A 17,206-nucleotide genomic window follows, 5' to 3' on the forward strand; every position below is an offset into this window, starting at 1 on the left:
GAAGGTCGAGAGCCATGCGTCCTCCGAAACACAACCCAACCAAGCCGCCCTTCTTCTTGACACAATTCCCATCCAACCCGGAAGCCAGTCACACCAATGTGTTGGAGGAAACATCTGGCGACCTGGTCAGCATGCACTCTGCCCGGCCCGCCACAGGAGTCACTAGTGCGCGATGAGACAAGGATATCCGTGACGGCCAAACCCTCCCTAGCCCGGACGACTCTGGGCCAATTGTGCACCGCCCCATGGACCTCCCGGTCGCGGCCGGCTGCGACAGAGCCTGGACTCGAACCCAGAATCTCTGGTGGCACAGCTAGCCTTAGACTACTGCGCCACCCGGGAGGCCCTTATTTGAATTTGAGCAACCAGGAAATGGCAGAGCAATTTCTGCATATTGCACCTTTAAAGAATCAATGTACATCATTAATTAAAATTACAATTGAAAAGCTAAAGAGGTATGCTTAGATAACCTATGCAGAAAATCATATATAAAGATGGCGCTAACAGACACGACAGCTCTGCTTCTAGCTCCTAAGCAACGTTGCAGTATTTAGATTTGTTTGTGTGTAATTTCTTACTTTATTAGACCAGAACATTTTTTGTATTATTACATACAGCCGGAAATAACCTTTGGATATCAGAGCGGCGGTAACTCACCAGCATTACGACCAGGAATACGACTTTCCCGAACTGGACCCTTCATTCTCACCTCCCAGGTGAATTGAACTTATACCAGAGGCTGCTCCAATACGCCGCCGGTGGAGAGAGGTATTCAGAGTGGACTTCTAGTCTGACTCACGAGACGTGCACGCCATCTACCGCTTCTGAGTATATTACTCGCTAATGTTCAGTCTCTGGACTATAAAGTAGTCGAGCTCAGGGCGAGGATCTCCTTCCAGCTAGACATCAGGGACAGTAACATACTCTGTTTCACAGAATCATGGCTCTCTCCGGTTATACTGTCCCCGTTCTTAAAGGTGCTCTGTGCAACTGGGTCCTGGACTTCCTGACAGGCCGACCCCAGGTGGTGAAGGTAAGATACAACACCTCCACTTTGCTGATCCTCAACACAGGGGCCCCACAAGGGCGCATGCTCAGCCCCCTCCTGTACTCCTTGTTCACCTATGACTGCGTGGCCACGCACACCTCCAACTCAATCATCATGTTTGCAGACGACACAACAGTAGTAAGCCTGACTACCAAATCAAATCAAATCAAATTGTATTTGTCACATACACATGGTTAGCAGATGTTAATGCGAGTGTAGCGAAATGCTTATGCTTCTAGTTCCGACAATGCAGCAATAACCAACAAGTAATCTAACTAACAATTCCAAAACTACTGTCTTATACACAGTGTAAGGGGATAAAGAATATGTACATAAGGATATATGAATGAGTGATGGTACAGAGCAGCATACGCAAGATACAGTAGATGGTATCGAGTACAGTATATACATATGAGATGAGTATGTAAACATAGTTAAAGTGGCTAGTGATACATGTATTACATAAGGATGCAGTCGATGATATAGAGTACAGTATATACGTATGGATATGAGATTAATAATGTAGGGTAAGTAACATTATATAAGGTACCAACAATGACAAGACAGCCTACAGGGAGGAGGTGAGGGCCCTGGGGGAGTGGTGCCAGGAAAATAACCTCTCCTTCAATGTCAACAAAATGAAGGAGCTGATCATGGACATCAGGAAACAGCAGAGGGAGCACACCCCTATCCACATCAACAGTAGAGAAGGTAAAAAGCTTTAAGTTAGTCAGCATACACATCACTGACAATCTGAAATGGTCCACCCTCACAGACATTGTGGTGAAGAAGGCTGAAGAAATTTGGCTTGGCCCCTAAGACCCTCACAAACTTTTATAGATGTTCAATTGAGAGCATCCTGTCGGACTGTATCACTGCCTGATACGGTAACTGCACCGCCAGCAACCGCAGGGCTCTCCAGAGGGTGGTGCGGTCTGCCCAACGCATCACCGGAGGCACACTGCCTGCCTTTCAGAACACATTCAGCACCCGATGTCACAGGAAGGCCAAAAAGACAATTAAGGACATCAACCACCCGAGCCACTGCCTGTTCACCGCGCTATCATCCAGAAGGCGAGATCAGTACAGGTGCATCAAAGCTGGGACCGAGAGACTGAAAAACAGCTTCTATCTCAAGGCCAACAGACTGTTAAATAGCCATCACTAGCCGGCCACCACTCGGTTACTCAACCCCACAATTTAGAGGCTGCTGCCCTATGTACATAGACATGGAATCACTGTTCACTTATTATTATTAATAATGGAACACTAGTCATTTTAATAATGTTTACATGCTGCTTTACTCATTTCATATGTATATACTGGATTCTACTGCATTTTAATCAATGCCACTCCGACATTGCTCGTCCTAATATTTATATATTTCTTAATTCAATTCATTAATTTTAGATTTGTGTGTATTATTGTCAATTGCTAGATATTACTGCCCTATTGGAGCTAGGAACACAAGCATTTCGCTACACCCACAATAACATCTGCTAAATATGTGTATTTGACCAATACAATTTGATTAGATTTTTTTTTTTTTTACATAAAATTAGGCAATAATTATTATGGGTCTAGATTGCAGGAAAAAGCTGTTTTTCATGTGTTTGAAAAATGCTAAATTCTCAAACTATACCACCCCCTCCATCTTTACATACTTTGTGCCCCCCTCTAAAATAATGGCTGCATGACGCCCCTGTTGAAATCCCATCCTGTCAGCATTTAATTACAGCAACATCGTGCAAGGCAATATCCACAATCTGATTATGGCTCCTCTCTGGTTGGGGAGGGGCTGCAATTTACATTTTGAACAGCAAATCAGATTGGATAATAGCTTAGAAAAACAAATATCAGATTGCAAAATTGGTAGCGGCAGAGTCTGAGTGATAGCCAAGAGGAACGTTTAAAGGGTTGAATCCTGCCTGGGCTCAACACCTCTAAGCAATTACGGTGGATCTCCCACCGTGTGTCACTTACTCACTTTAGAGGTTCATCTCGACCAGGAGAGTAAAGAATACATTCATCAAAAAATAAGATTGTGTTTAGCCCCGCAAAGACTCATATAGGCTGCAATCCCCTGCTTCATGTGTACAGAAGATGAATGTTCTATTAGACATGACATAAAGGAACATACTACACGTATGTACACAATTCAGAGATGAGCTAACCCAGACACACATACATACATGCACACACACATCCACACAACTGTACGTGCGTACAAAAACACACACAAATACACACTGGACAGCAGTAGCCTACTTAATCACTGTGCTGTACCACATTAGAAGCAGTCACCGAACACAGCTTTTTTTCTCCATTCATTTATATCAAGGTCAGCAAGATAATGTCTGGTAAATAGGCTTTCAACATTCCAAATCATTTGGATCCATCTGGGAAACAATGGGATCCGTGTATGCAGTGAAGGCAGCATACCATGACCAATTTCACACACAAAGCCGCTGTATCTTAATGTATCAAAATATCCCGTTTAACAGAATGTCCTCTTCAATCTCTGTATTTTGCCTGTGTGCTTTATATAAATGTTTATATAATTCAGCTATACTACTATGGTGACATGGTTTTATGTCAGCTGCAGTAGTGATGTAAGTCGGGTTTCGGATGATTGCAAACTAGACAAGCAATCTAGCATGGAACCTTGTGGAAAATAGAAAGGTTCTATAGCCCTTAAGGCCTGAGAGGCAGGGGGGTTTAACCCCTGTTCAGCACCCTGAAGGCTGCAGCTTTGATTTGATGTAAAAGAGACAGCGGGATTTTGGTCTTACCAAGCCTGCTCCATGACACGATGGGGCGGGGATATCCTGTGGCAACACATTCCAAGATGGCCGTCTGGTGAACGGTGAGAGTGAGGTTTTCAGGACCCACGAGGATCATGGGCTCTTTGTAAACAGAAGACTGGGATACTGGGGGAGAAGAGAGTGACGCAAGCATGAGCGTGCAAGAGCTTTATGGATTGCAACATTTAATTGGATTTCACTGTTCTGCATCATCTTGGCGATGACACTGTGTGAGATGATGCATAGCCACATATTTGTGTGTTGGGTGGGTATCTAGGGAAGGTGTGTATGTGTGTGTGTATGTATGTACAGTGGGGCAAAAAAAGTATTTAGTCAGCCACCAATTGTGCAAGTTCTCCCACTTAAAAAGATGAGAGAGGCCTGTAATTTTCATCATAGGTACACTTCAACTACAATGGACAAAATGAGGAAAAAAATCCAGAAAATCACATTGTAGGATTTTTATGAATTTATTTGCAAATTATGGTGGAAAATAAGTATTTGGTCAATAACAAAAGTTTATCTCAATACTTTGTTATATACCCTTTGTTGGCAATGACAGAGGTCAAATGTTTTCTGTAAGTCTTCACAAGGTTTTCACACACTGTCGCTGGTATTTTGGCCCATTCCTCCATGCAGATCTCCTCTAGAGCAGTGATGTTTTGGGGCTGTTGCTGGGCAACACGGACTTTCAACTCCCTCCAAAGATTTTCTATGAGGTTGAGATTTGGAGACTGGCTAGGCCACTCCAGGACCTTGAAATGCTTCTTACGAAGCCACTCCTTCGTTGCCCGGGCGGTGTGTTTGGGATCATTGTCATGCTGAAAGACCCAGCCACGTTTCATCTTCAATGCCCTTGCTGATGGAAGGAGGTTTTCACTCAAAATCTCACGATACATGGCCCCATTCATTTTTTCCTTTACACGGATCAGTCGTCCTGGTCCCTTTGCAGAAAAACAGCCCCAAAGCATGATGTTTCCACCCCCATGCTTCACAGTAGGTATGGTGTTCGTTGGATGCAACTCAGCGTTCTTTGTCCTCCAAACACGACGACTTGAGTTTTTACCAAAAAGTTCTATTTTGGTTTCATCTGACCATATGACATTCTCCCAATCTTCTTCTGGATCATCCAAATGCTCTCTAGTAAACTTCAGACGAGCCTGGACATGTACTGGCTTAAGCAGGGGGACACGTCTGGCACTGCAGAATCCCAGAACCCTGTGTGGTTCTGGGATTTTTGCTCACCGTTCTTGTTATCATTTTGAGCCCACGGGGTGAGATCTTGCGTGGAGCCCCAGATCGAGGGAGATTATCAGTGGTCTTGTATGTCTTCTATTTCCTAATAATTGCTCCCACAGTTGATTTCTTCAAACCAAGCTGCTTACCTATTGCAGATTCAGTCTTCCCAGCCTGGTGCAGGTCTCCAATTTTGTTTCTGGTGTCCTTTGACAGCTCTTTGGTCTTGGCCATAGTGCAGTTTGGAGTGTAACTGTATGAGGTTGTGGACAGGTGTCTTTTATACTGATAACAAGTTCAAACAGCTGACATTAATACAGGTAAGTGGAGGACAGAGGAGCCTCTTAAAGAAGAAGTTTCAGGTCTGTGAGAACCAGAAATCTTGCTTGTTTGTAGGTGACCAAATACTTATTTTCCACCATAATTTGCAAATAAATTAATAAAAAATCCTACAATGTGATCTTCTGGATTTCTTTTTCTCATTTTGTCTGTCATAGTTGAAGTGTACCTATGATGAAAATTACAGGCCTCTATCATATTTTTAAGTGGGAGGACTTGCACAATTGGTGGCTGACTAAATACTTTCTTGCCCCACTGTATGTTTGTATGTATGTATGTATGTATGTATGTATGTATGTATGTATGTATGTATGTATGTATGTATGTATGTATTAGAGGTCGACCGATTAATCGGAATGGCCGATTAATTAGGGCCGATTTCAAGTTTTCATAACAATCGGAAATCGGTATTTTTGGGCACTGATTTGCAGATTTTTTTTACACCTTTATTTAACTATTAGTGTAGTGTTAGCTAGCTACATAGTTGTCTTTGCTGTCTTCGTATCCAAGATAATTGTGTAGTTTAGAGCGTGTAGTCTTAGAGTGATTATCTTAATTTACCGAGGTTAGCTAGCCGGCTATTTGTCGTCCTTAACGTAGGAGACACTGCTAGCTAGCCAACAGCTAGCCAACGTCTACTGAATAGAACTTCCGCACTCAACAACCCGGTCGCATTCTGCTTCGCTCCACAGGTAGTATCACATTTTCATTTAATTTCATTACAGCACAACGGTTTGATTTGTTTGATCGTAGCTAGCTACATAGCTAGCTACATAGCCGTCTGTGTATCAAAGATAATTGTGTAGTCTAGAGCGATTTTCTAGGTTAGCTAGCCAGCTATTGTCGTTCTTTTAACGCAACGTAACGTAATCAACACTGCTAGCTAGCCAGCTAGCCCCGAATAGCAGCACTGTAGAAACTATTACACTCAACGGAACGACTTGATTAGTGTAGTGTCAACAACGCAGCCACTGCCAGCTAGCCTACAAAGTCAACAATGCAGCCACTGCCAGCTAGCCTACTTCAGCAGTACTGTATCATTTTAATCATTTTAGTCAATAAGATTCTTGCTACGTAAGCTTAACTTTCTGAACATTCGAGACGTGTAGTCCACTTGTCATTCCAATCTCCTTGCATTAGCGTAGCCTCTTCTGTAGCCTGTCAACTATGTGTCCGTCTATCCCTGTTCTCTCCTCTCTGCACAGACCATACAAACGCTCCACACCGCGTGGCCGCGACCACCCTAATCTGGTGGTCCCAGCGCGCACGACCCACGTGGAGTTCCAGGTCTCCGGTAGCCTATGGAACTGCCGATCTGTGGCCAACAAGGCAGAGTTCATCTCAGCCTATGCCTCCCTCCAGTCCCTCGACTTCTTGGCACTGACGGAAACATGGATCACCACAGATAACACTGCTACTCCTACTGCTCTCTCTTCGTCCGCCCACGTGTTCTCGCACACCCCGAGAGCTTCTGGTCAGCGGGGTGGTGGCACCGGGATCCTCATCTCTTTCAAGCTTAACATCCTTATCATTTATCGCCCTCCAGGTCCCCTCGGAGAGTTCATCAATGAGCTTGATGCCTTGATAAGCTCCTTTCCTGAGGACGGCTCACCTCTCACAATTCTGGGCGACTTTAACCTCCCCACGTCTACCTTTGACTCATTCCTCTCTGCCTCCTTCTTTCCACTCCTCTCCTCTTTTGACCTCATCCTCTCACCTTCCCCCCCTACTCACAAGGCAGGCAATACGCTCGACCTCATCTTTACTAGATGCTGTTCTTCCACTAACCTCATTGCAACTCCCCTCCAAGTCTCCGACCACTACCTTGTATCCTTTTCCCTCTCGCTCTCATCCAACACTTCCCACACTGCCCCTACTCGGATGGTATCGCGCCGTCCTAACCTTCGCTCTCTCTCCCCTCAAACCTTCTCCAACCTATCTCCTGATTCTGCCTCCTCAACCCTCCTCTCCTCCCTTTCTGCATCCTTTGACTCTCTATGCCCCCTATCCTCCAGGCCGGCTCGGTCCTCCCCTCCCGCTCCGTGGCTCGACGACTCATTGCGAGCTCACAGAACAGGGCTCCGGGCAGCCGAGCGGAAATGGAGGAAAACTCGCCTCCCTGCGGACCTGGCATCCTTTCGCTCCCTCCTCTCTACATTTTCCTCTTCTGTCTCTGCTGCTAAAGCCACTTTCTACCACTCTAAATTCCAAGCTTCTGACTTCGTCAACCATTTTGAAAAGAAGGTCGACGACATCCGATCCTCGTTTGCTAAGTCAAACGACACCGCTGGTTCTGCTCACACTGCCCTACCCTGTGCTCTGACCTCTTTCTCCCCTCTCTCTCCAGATGAAATCTCGCGTCTTGTGACGGCCGGCCGCCCAACAACCTGCCCGCTTGACCCTATCCCCTCCTCTCTTCTCCAGACCATTTCCGGAGACCTTCTCCCTTACCTCACCTTGCTCATCAACTCATCCCTGACCGCTGGCTACGTCCCTTCCGTCTTCAAGAGAGCGAGAGTTGCACCCCTTCTGAAAAAACCTACACTCGATCCCTCCGATGTCAACAACTACAGACCAGTATCCCTTCTTTCTTTTCTCTCCAAAACTCTTGAACGTGCCGTCCTTGGCCAGCTCTCCCGCTATCTCTCTCAGAATGACCTTCTTGATCCAAATCAGTCAGGTTTCAAGACTAGTCATTCAACTGAGACTGCTCTTCTCTGTATCACGGAGGCGCTCCGCACCGCTAAAGCTAACTCTCTCTCCTCTGCTCTCATCCTTCTAGACCTATCGGCTGCCTTCGATACTGTGAACCATCAGATCCTCCTCTCCACCCTCTCCGAGTTGGGCATCTCCGGCGCGGCCCACGCTTGGATTGCGTCCTACCTGACAGGTCGCTCCTACCAGGTGGCGTGGCGAGAATCTGTCTCCTCACCACGCGCTCTCACCACTGGTGTCCCCCAGGGCTCTGTTCTAGGCCCTCTCCTATTCTCGCTATACACCAAGTCACTTGGCTCTGTCATAACCTCACATGGTCTCTCCTATCATTGCTATGCAGACGACACACAATTAATCTTCTCCTTTCCCCCTTCTGATGACCAGGTGGCGAATCGCATCTCTGCATGTCTGGCAGACATATCAGTGTGGATGACGGATCACCACCTCAAGCTGAACCTCGTCAAGACGGAGCTGCTCTTCCTCCCGGGGAAGGACTGCCCGTTCCATGATCTCGCCATCACGGTTGACAACTCCATTGTGTCCTCCTCCCAGAGCGCTAAGAACCTTGGCGTGATCCTGGACAACACCCTGTCGTTCTCAACTAACATCAAGGCGGTGGCCCGTTCCTGTAGGTTCATGCTCTACAACATCCGCAGAGTACGACCCTGCCTCACACAGGAAACGGCGCAGGTCCTAATCCAGGCACTTGTCATCTCCCGTCTGGATTACTGCAACTCGCTGTTGGCTGGGCTCCCTGCCTGTGCCATTAAACCCCTACAACTCATCCAGAACGCCGCAGCCCGTCTGGTGTTCAACCTTCCCAAGTTCTCTCACGTCACCCCGCTCCTCCGCTCTCTCCACTGGCTTCCAGTTGAAGCTCGCATCCGCTACAAGACCATGGTGCTTGCCTACGGAGCTGTGAGGGGAACGGCACCTCAGTACCTCCAGGCTCTGATCAGGCCCTACACCCAAACAAGGGCACTGCGTTCATCCACCTCTGGCCTGCTCGCCTCCCTACCACTGAGGAAGTACAGTTCCCGCTCAGCCCAGTCAAAACTGTTCGCTGCTCTGGCCCCCAATGGTGGAACAAACTCCTCACGACGCCAGGACAGCGGAGTCAATCACCACCTTCCGGAGACACCTGAAACCCCACCTCTTTAAGGAGTACCTAGGATAGGATAAGTAATCCTTCTCACCCCCCCGCTTTAAGATTTAGATGCACTATTGTAAAGTGACTGTTCCACTGGATGTCATAAGGTGAATGCACCAATTTGTAAGTCGCTCTGGATAAGAGCGTCTGCTAAATGACTTAAATGTAAATGTAAATGTAACTAGGCAAGTCAGTTAAGAACACATTCTTATCTTCAATGACGGCTTAGGAACGGTGGGCTAACTGCCTCGTTCAGAGGCAGAAAGACAGATTTTCACCTTGTCAGCTCGGTGGTTCCAATCTTGCAACCTTACAGTTAACTAGTCCAACGCAATAACGACCTGCCTCTCTCTCGTTGCATTCCACAAGGAGACTGTTAAGCAGTAAGCCAAGGTAAGTTGCTAGCTAGCATTAAACTTATCTTATAAAAAAAAAAAATCATAATCACTAGTTAACTACACATGGTTGATGATATTACTAGATATTATCTAGCGTGTCCTGTGTTGCATATAATCTGACTGAGCATACAAGCATACAACTATCTAAGTATCTGACTGAGTGGTGGTAGGCAGAAGCAGGCGGGTAGGTAAACATTCATTCAAACAGCACTTTCGTGCGTTTTGCCAGCAGCTCTTCGTTGTGTGTCAAGCATTGCGCTGTTTATGACTTTAAACCTACCAACTCCCGAGATGAGGCTGGTGTGACCGAAGTGAAATGGCTGGCTAGTTAGCGCGTGCTAATAGTGTTTCAAACTTCACTCGCTCTGAGCCTTGGGGTGGTTGTTTCCCTTGCTCTGCATGGGTAATGCTGCTTCGATGTGGTGGCTGTTGTCGTTGCTGGTTCAAGCTCAGGGAGGAGCGAGGAGAGGGACGGAAGCTATACTGTTACACTGGCAATACTAAAGTGCCTTTAAGAACATCCAATAGTCAAAGGTTAATGAAATACAAATGGTATAGAGGGAAATAGTCCTATAATAACTATAACCTAAAACTTCTTACCTGGGAACATTGAAGACTCATGTTAAAAGGAACCACCAGCCTTCATATGTTCTCATGTTCTGAGCAAGGAACTGAAACGTTAGCTTTCTTACATGGCACATATTGCACTTTTACGTTCTTCTCCAACACTTTGTTTTTGCATTATTCAAACCACATTGAACATGTTTCATTATCTACTTGAGGCTAAATTGATTTTATTGATGTATTATATCAATTTAAAATAAGTGTTAATTCAGTATTGTTGTAATTGTCATTATTACAAATAAATATCTCTCTCTCTTTTTTTAAATCGGCAGATTCATCGGTATTGGCTTTTTTGGTCCTCCAATAATCGGTATCGTGTTGAAAAATCATAATCGGTCGACCTCTAGTATGTATGCATGTATGAGTAATGAGACCTGAGACGGTGAGGCGAGCCCCGGCACTGTGCTTTACTCCTGCACTGTTGTGGGCCACACAGCAAAACACACCACTATCCTCCTGACGCAGACCTGTGATCTGCAGAACACCAGTGGGGAGCAGGGTATACCTGCCAGAGAGAAGGAATGGGAGGAGGGTGGGAGAGAGAGAGGGTGGGGGAGGGAGGGCAGAGGGAGAAAGTGAAAGAGAGAGAGGGAGGGGGGAGAAGAGAGAGAGAGAGAGAGAAAAAGAAAGAGAATCAAGGGAGTAGATCATTGTTTGCTTGATTAAGTGTGTTTACACATGCAACGTAAACTCAATTTCAAACAGCTAGACAGACACAAGGGACACTGGATTCCAGGTGGTGTTGATCTGAGCTGAGTGAGGTTTGGCTGGGTAACAGGTAAGTGAAGGTTGTGAAACTGCTACAGTGAATGTGTTAACAGCCAGAGTTCTGTGTGCAGGTACAGTAGACCTACAGTAGTTGGTAGGCACAGCCGAGGTGATTAACACAGAGGAACCCTACTTTACTGTACCTCTCATCCTTAGTGTCCACGGAGCGGCCATCTTTCTCCCAGCTGATGGCAGGCTCAGGCAGGCCGTGAATCTGGCACTGGAACCGCCCCATGCCCGCCTCCTCCGCACGCACTGACCGCGGCTGGACATGGAACTCCGTCATCGCTGGAGAGAAAGGGGAGATGCAGCGGTCAATTCAATGTTTGAAAATGTTTTTTTTTTTTTTTAAAGCGTCTTTTGTATAGGCCTACAGTAAATACTACTGCCATGTACAGTACCAGCGTACTAATGTCCTAAACTCAGTGGCACACCAGCCCAGTTAATCAACCAATTACCAGGGAGGTATTACCTACAGTTCTTTTTATACCGCACTCGAAGGCAATTAACTTGTTGGCAAAAAAAAAAAAGATTCAAAAAAGTAAATAATGTCTCCATCTTTCAGTGGATTGAGTCATAATCCAGTGGCTTTATCTAAAGCAACACTGGGCGGCTCTTAACCTTGAGCAGACACATTGCAATAATATGAACCAAATGAGCAGCCGAGACTGCAGTCTGACCAGGGCAGGGAGCTGCCATGTGGTTAGGTAATTACCTGTGTTCTGCTGTCAGCAACCACTGTGCAGGGAACCCTAGTGATCATTACCTCTAGTTCTAGGGGGAAAGCCTGTGCTTGGATAATCTGGCACCCATCAGTGACAATGAGTAAATGAAAGGTTCCTAGTTAGCCGTGACACTGAGTAAATGAGAGGCTCCTAGATAGCTCCGGCTCATATGCTATGCTATGCTAACAAACACAGCTGGGCTCAGAGACAGAGACCTCTGACAACAGCTCCATGGATAAAGAGTAAACACTGAACCACTGTAGTGAGTGTTCCATCAGATGGGGAGGGACATGTATATACAAACAATAGGGTTCTGGGGGAGAGTAATTACAGTGTGAGTGGCCAGGCCAGGGCTGCAGATGTACTGTAGTGCTGTGGCCAAACGACGGACAGTCAGCCAGGTCACTTCCTAAACTAGATAAATGAAGTCCAATTAGCACCCTTTTACTGTGCCCAGTGATTAAACGGTATGGTCAAATCGAGGAAGGGGGCAGGTGGGAGAGGACAGTGATGAAGGAAGGGGACAGGTGGGAGAGGACAGTGATTTAAGGAAGGAAGGGGGCAGGTGGGAGAGGACAGGGATTTAAGGAAGGAAGGGGGCAGGTGGGAGAGGACAGAGATATAGGAAAGGAAGGGGGCAGGTGGGAGAGGACAGTGATGTAGGGAAGGAAAGGGGCAGGTGGGAGAGGACAGAGATGCAGGGAAGGAAGGGGCATTTGAAATAATTATATAATTTCACAAAATGTAGCCTAACAGCAGCCTAGGCTAACAGCAGCCTAAACTAACAGTAGCCTAGGCTAACAGCAGCCTAAGCTAACAGCAGACTAGAATAACAGCAGCCTAGGCTAACAGCAGCAGTGAAAGAGAGGTATGTTAACAAAAAAGTTTTCTGATGAGTGCTTTGCATTGATCTGTGTCAGTGTTGTGGACCGCCTGTAGGTTAATCGCTATTTGAATGGGGGAAAATAGCATTCCGTTGTCAGGGCTAAATGCGCTATGATAGTAAAATGCCTTTTCATGTAAAAAGCAACCCATAACCCATTGCCCATGAGCGAGACAATTAGCTTAAAAATAAAACAATCACTTGTGCGTCCTCAGAACTGTAGACTACATTTACAGTGTGCAACTGTAAACAATGTACTGTTAAAGCCACATGAGGTCTGAAACAGCAGTAGCTAAATTCTAAAGTTAGTTGTTTTATTAAATTAAGCATTTCAAATGTCATGGTATATCCTTGTGTGTGACAACGTAACATGGACAATTACATTTCATTTAGACAAATCTTTTTAATTGTCAAAATACGCAACCCAATTTTTTTTTGAAAAGTTAACTCCATTCAGATATCCAGATATTCGATTAACCGTGCTCATTCATCCATAATGTAGGGTAGACACTACTCACATGGATATAGGAGAATAGTATGGGAAGTGACGCATATAATGTATAGCCTAGATTGCATCATATAGGATCCATTCCAATTCCATCTGATTGGATGATTATACAGTGATGCCATACAATTTCATATAATGTAGCCTACCGTAAAGTGCTTTGAAAGATGCTACAGTGTGAGATTCAACATCAAAACCTTTGAAGGTCTCCTGTGTCTTCACGCACTTCAAAAACCACAATACAAACTTGCTTCATGGAACTGACAGTCCAGTCTGGCTCACTACAATTGTTAACACATAACACACACATAGCCACAGTGAATTTGTTGATCTCCATGGGTGTAAATTGACATTTGGGGAGATCTCACTTCATACATGTAAAATAATAGAACATACTGCAGGTTTATGCTTCAAACAACATAATCTCTGGAAGAGAACATGGCAGAATCCACAAAAACACTTGCGCAGTTACATCCATAATGTGTTTTTCCACTTTCGGCAGCTGCATTTCACATATCAACTCCCTGTGGAACAAAGCAGTGATGTGGGCTCGGTGCTGTGATGTGGGGGTGGGGTACGCAACACAAACTCAATTAGAGAGAGGCCTGCCTTTTTCTCAGCTCTTCCACCGTCTTCAAGACAAGTGCACTTATTTAAATGTCAACTGCAATTAACTTGGACCAAGCAGGACTTATCTGAACACTCTTAGCATGACAAGAGGCCTAGACCCCCTCCTTGCCCTGTTCCTCTGTTCTTTTTCAACTGGTAAATGTATTTAAGCTAAGCTAGAACCCCGCGCGGCTCTACGGATCCCACAGAAAGCTCGCAACGTCCGGAGCGGATCCGCATTCACACAGTCGTTTTTGTAGCGTGTTGTTTTTGTTAGCCCCAATTCCCCGAAAAACAAAGGCGAAGGGAGAGAGTTAGTAAAAAGAGAAAAAAGTCCGAACTAAAATGAGGCCTAGAGAGGGAAAAACATTGATGGCCTTCTGGAAACGTGTAGGACTGAGGAAGAAGATGACAAAGATGTGCTGAAATGTTGCTGGAGCATTGTAAGCCCGTGCTGCACTGTGTCGTCAATTAACATTTAATAAATTGCGTTTCAGTCTAAGCTCTAATGAGAAATGCAGCATTCCCTGTCAAGACTTGACCCTAAAGTCTCCAAATGAATGCATAGAGACCACCGTTTTGATTAAAAATTTTACCAAGCTCATTTAGAATTCCTCGAACCCTGACTGCTTGCTCTTCAGAGGTTACATACAATAAAGGACAGGGAGAAATAAGGCTTCTTTAAAGCCCTACACATACTTTCAGTTGCCTAATATTTCTTAATTACTACCAGTACTAGAATGCAATGATTCCTTTGCCTCTGACACTCTTACCCAGCCTGACAAATGTACTGTACAGGTGGCCAACATCTGTTTTGTTTCCCCAGACACACTATACATTTAAACAGCTCATTTTTAACTGAGGCATTTTAGGATTATTGCCTCTCTCAAGGACCCAACTATAATATCCCTATCTGAGACGAGCAACCTTGTGTGGCCACAATGAAATTAGCCTAACCTACTCCAAACGGCAATCTTCGTGGTCAATATTCGTGGGTATATAAAAAAAACATTGAACACAATCATGGCTTTGATTTCATCAGATGTATGTCCTTGAACCAATTACTTTAAAACCACACACAGACGAAGATAAACGGATAATTGAGTTGCTAATGGCAGCCTGCAGTACCTCGGTCACCCTTCAATTTAAGCTACTCCATGAGAGGGGGCAGCACTGAGCTAGCCTGCTAGAGTAGCTCAAACTGCGTATGGAATGTTTCCAAAAACTCCCTCATGTAGCAAGATGGTGACACGCTGAAATGACACTTCCTGATCTTTAAATGTGCCACTGAGCCCCCGGGTGTTGCTATGTTATTCAGGAACGTGTCAAGACCTGACCCTCAGAGCCTACCTTCTATTGACCCTGTTGACTCATCAGTAGGAAAGATTTGTTTCTCTTTTGGTCCATTCAACAACAGAGCGATACGAACCTTGTTTCAGCAGGATGTTGTATCTATCTATACCTTATGTCATGCCTTATTGGAATGGATTTATTGATAATATCTGTTGGAAAAAAGTTTGGATGTTGCCACACACATACCTACTTGTTAACAAAATTAAGGAAGTTTCCTATAAAATTATTTATAAATATTATCCTGCCAACCACTATATGAAGAAGTTTAAGGAAAACATCAACTCAAATTGCTCCTTTTGTAATGACCACCCAAAAACAGTGTTGCATCTTTTTTGGCATTGTATTCATGTAAGAAAACTGTGGCAAGACATCAGTAGATTTATGATTGAACACATTTATGAAGATTTTACACTATTGTGGAGAGATGTACTGTTTGGATACTTTACATACAATAGAACTGAGCTGAAACCTTTTTATGTAATTCATTTCATTATTCTTTTGGCCAAATTTCATATACACAAATGTAAATTTACAAATAGAAAACCACATTTTCGTACACTACAAAAATAAAAGTATTTTGAGATGGTTAAATGCTCTACTAACAAAAAAGCTGTTAGAATTGTATATAAGTATATGCATGTCCCTTAAGGTCCTTGTGTAATTAATCTTAAATAAACATGCCCCATTCAAGAAATTTAGAACCAGGAACAGATATAGCCCTTGGTTCTCCCCAGACCTGACTGCCCTTAACCAACACAAAAACATCCTATGGCGTTCTGCATTAGCATCGAACAGCCCCCGTGATATGCAGCTGTTCAGGGAAGCTAGAAACCGTTATACACAGGCAGTTAGAAAAGCCAAGGCTAGCTTTTTCAAGCAGAAATTTGCTTCCTGCAACACTAACTCAAAAAAGTTCTGGGACACTGTGAAGTCCATAGAGAATAAGAACACCTCCTCCCAGCTGCCCACTGCACTGAAGATAGGAAACACTGTCACCACTGATAAATCCACCATAATTGAGAATTTCAATAAGCATTTTTCTACGGCTGGCCACCTGGCTACTCCTACCCCGGTCAACAGCACTGCACCCCCAACAGCAACTCGCCCAAGCCTTCCCCATTTCTCCTTCTCCCGAATCCATTCAGCTGATGTTCTGAAAGAGCTGAAAAATCTGGACCCCTATAAATCAGCCGGGCTAGACAATCTGGACCCTTTCTTTCTAAAATTATCTGCCGAAATTGTTGCCACCCCTATTACTAGCCTGTTCAACCTCTCTTTCGTGTCGTCTGAGATTCCCAAAGATTGGAAAGCAGCTGCGGTCATCCCCCTCTTCAAAGGGGGGGACACTCTTGACCCAAACTGCTACAGACCTATATCTATCCTACCATGCCTTTCTAAGGTCTTCGAAAGCCAAGTCAACAAACAGATTACCGACCATTTCGAATCTCACCATACCTTCTCTGCTATGCAATCTGGTTTCAGAGCTGGTCATGGGTGCACCTCAGCCACGCTCAAGGTCCTAAACGATATCTTAACCGCCATCGATAAGAAACATTACTGTGCAGCCGTATTCATTGATCTGGCCAAGACTCTCTGTCAACCACCACATCCTCATCGGCAGACTCGACAGCCTTGGTTTCTCAAATGATTGCCTCGCCTGGTTCACCAACTACTTCTCTGATAGAGTTCAGTGTGTCAAATCGGAGGGTCTGCTGTCCGGACCTCTGGCAGTCTCTATGGGGGTGCCACAGGGTTCAATTCTTGGACCGACTCTCTTCTCTGTATACATCAATGAGGTCGCTCTTGCTGCTGGTGAGTCCCTGATCCACCTCTACGCAGACGACACCATTCTGTATACTTCCGGCCCTTCTTTGGACACTGTGTTAACAACCCTCCAGGCAAGCTTCAATGCCATACAATTCTCCTTCCGTGGCCTCCAATTGCTCTTAAATACAAGTAAAACTAAATGCATGCTCTTCAACCGATCGCTACCTGCACCTACCCGCCTGTCCAACATCACTACTCTGGATGGCTCTGACTTAGAATACG

The 17,206-nt window shown here is 45.1% G+C and overlaps 1 protein-coding gene across 1 annotated transcript in view; it reads right to left on the reverse strand.

Annotated features, from left to right (window-relative positions):
• The window catches only part of LOC118362318 (immunoglobulin superfamily DCC subclass member 3-like), a 119,210-nt gene that overhangs the window by 37,708 nt on the left and 64,296 nt on the right, over positions 1-17,206 (reverse strand). The window contains exons 3-5 of the mRNA XM_052480851.1: positions 11,226-11,370; positions 10,689-10,819; positions 3,841-3,978 (exon numbers count right to left, since the gene is read on the reverse strand). Coding sequence (XP_052336811.1) covers positions 3,841-3,978; positions 10,689-10,819; positions 11,226-11,370 — 414 coding nt within the window. The remainder of the gene's footprint in view (positions 1-3,840; positions 3,979-10,688; positions 10,820-11,225; positions 11,371-17,206) is intronic.

This window comes from Oncorhynchus keta, chromosome 2 (assembly GCF_023373465.1).
Source record: "Oncorhynchus keta strain PuntledgeMale-10-30-2019 chromosome 2, Oket_V2, whole genome shotgun sequence".
Classification (NCBI taxonomy): domain Eukaryota; kingdom Metazoa; phylum Chordata; class Actinopteri; order Salmoniformes; family Salmonidae; genus Oncorhynchus; species Oncorhynchus keta.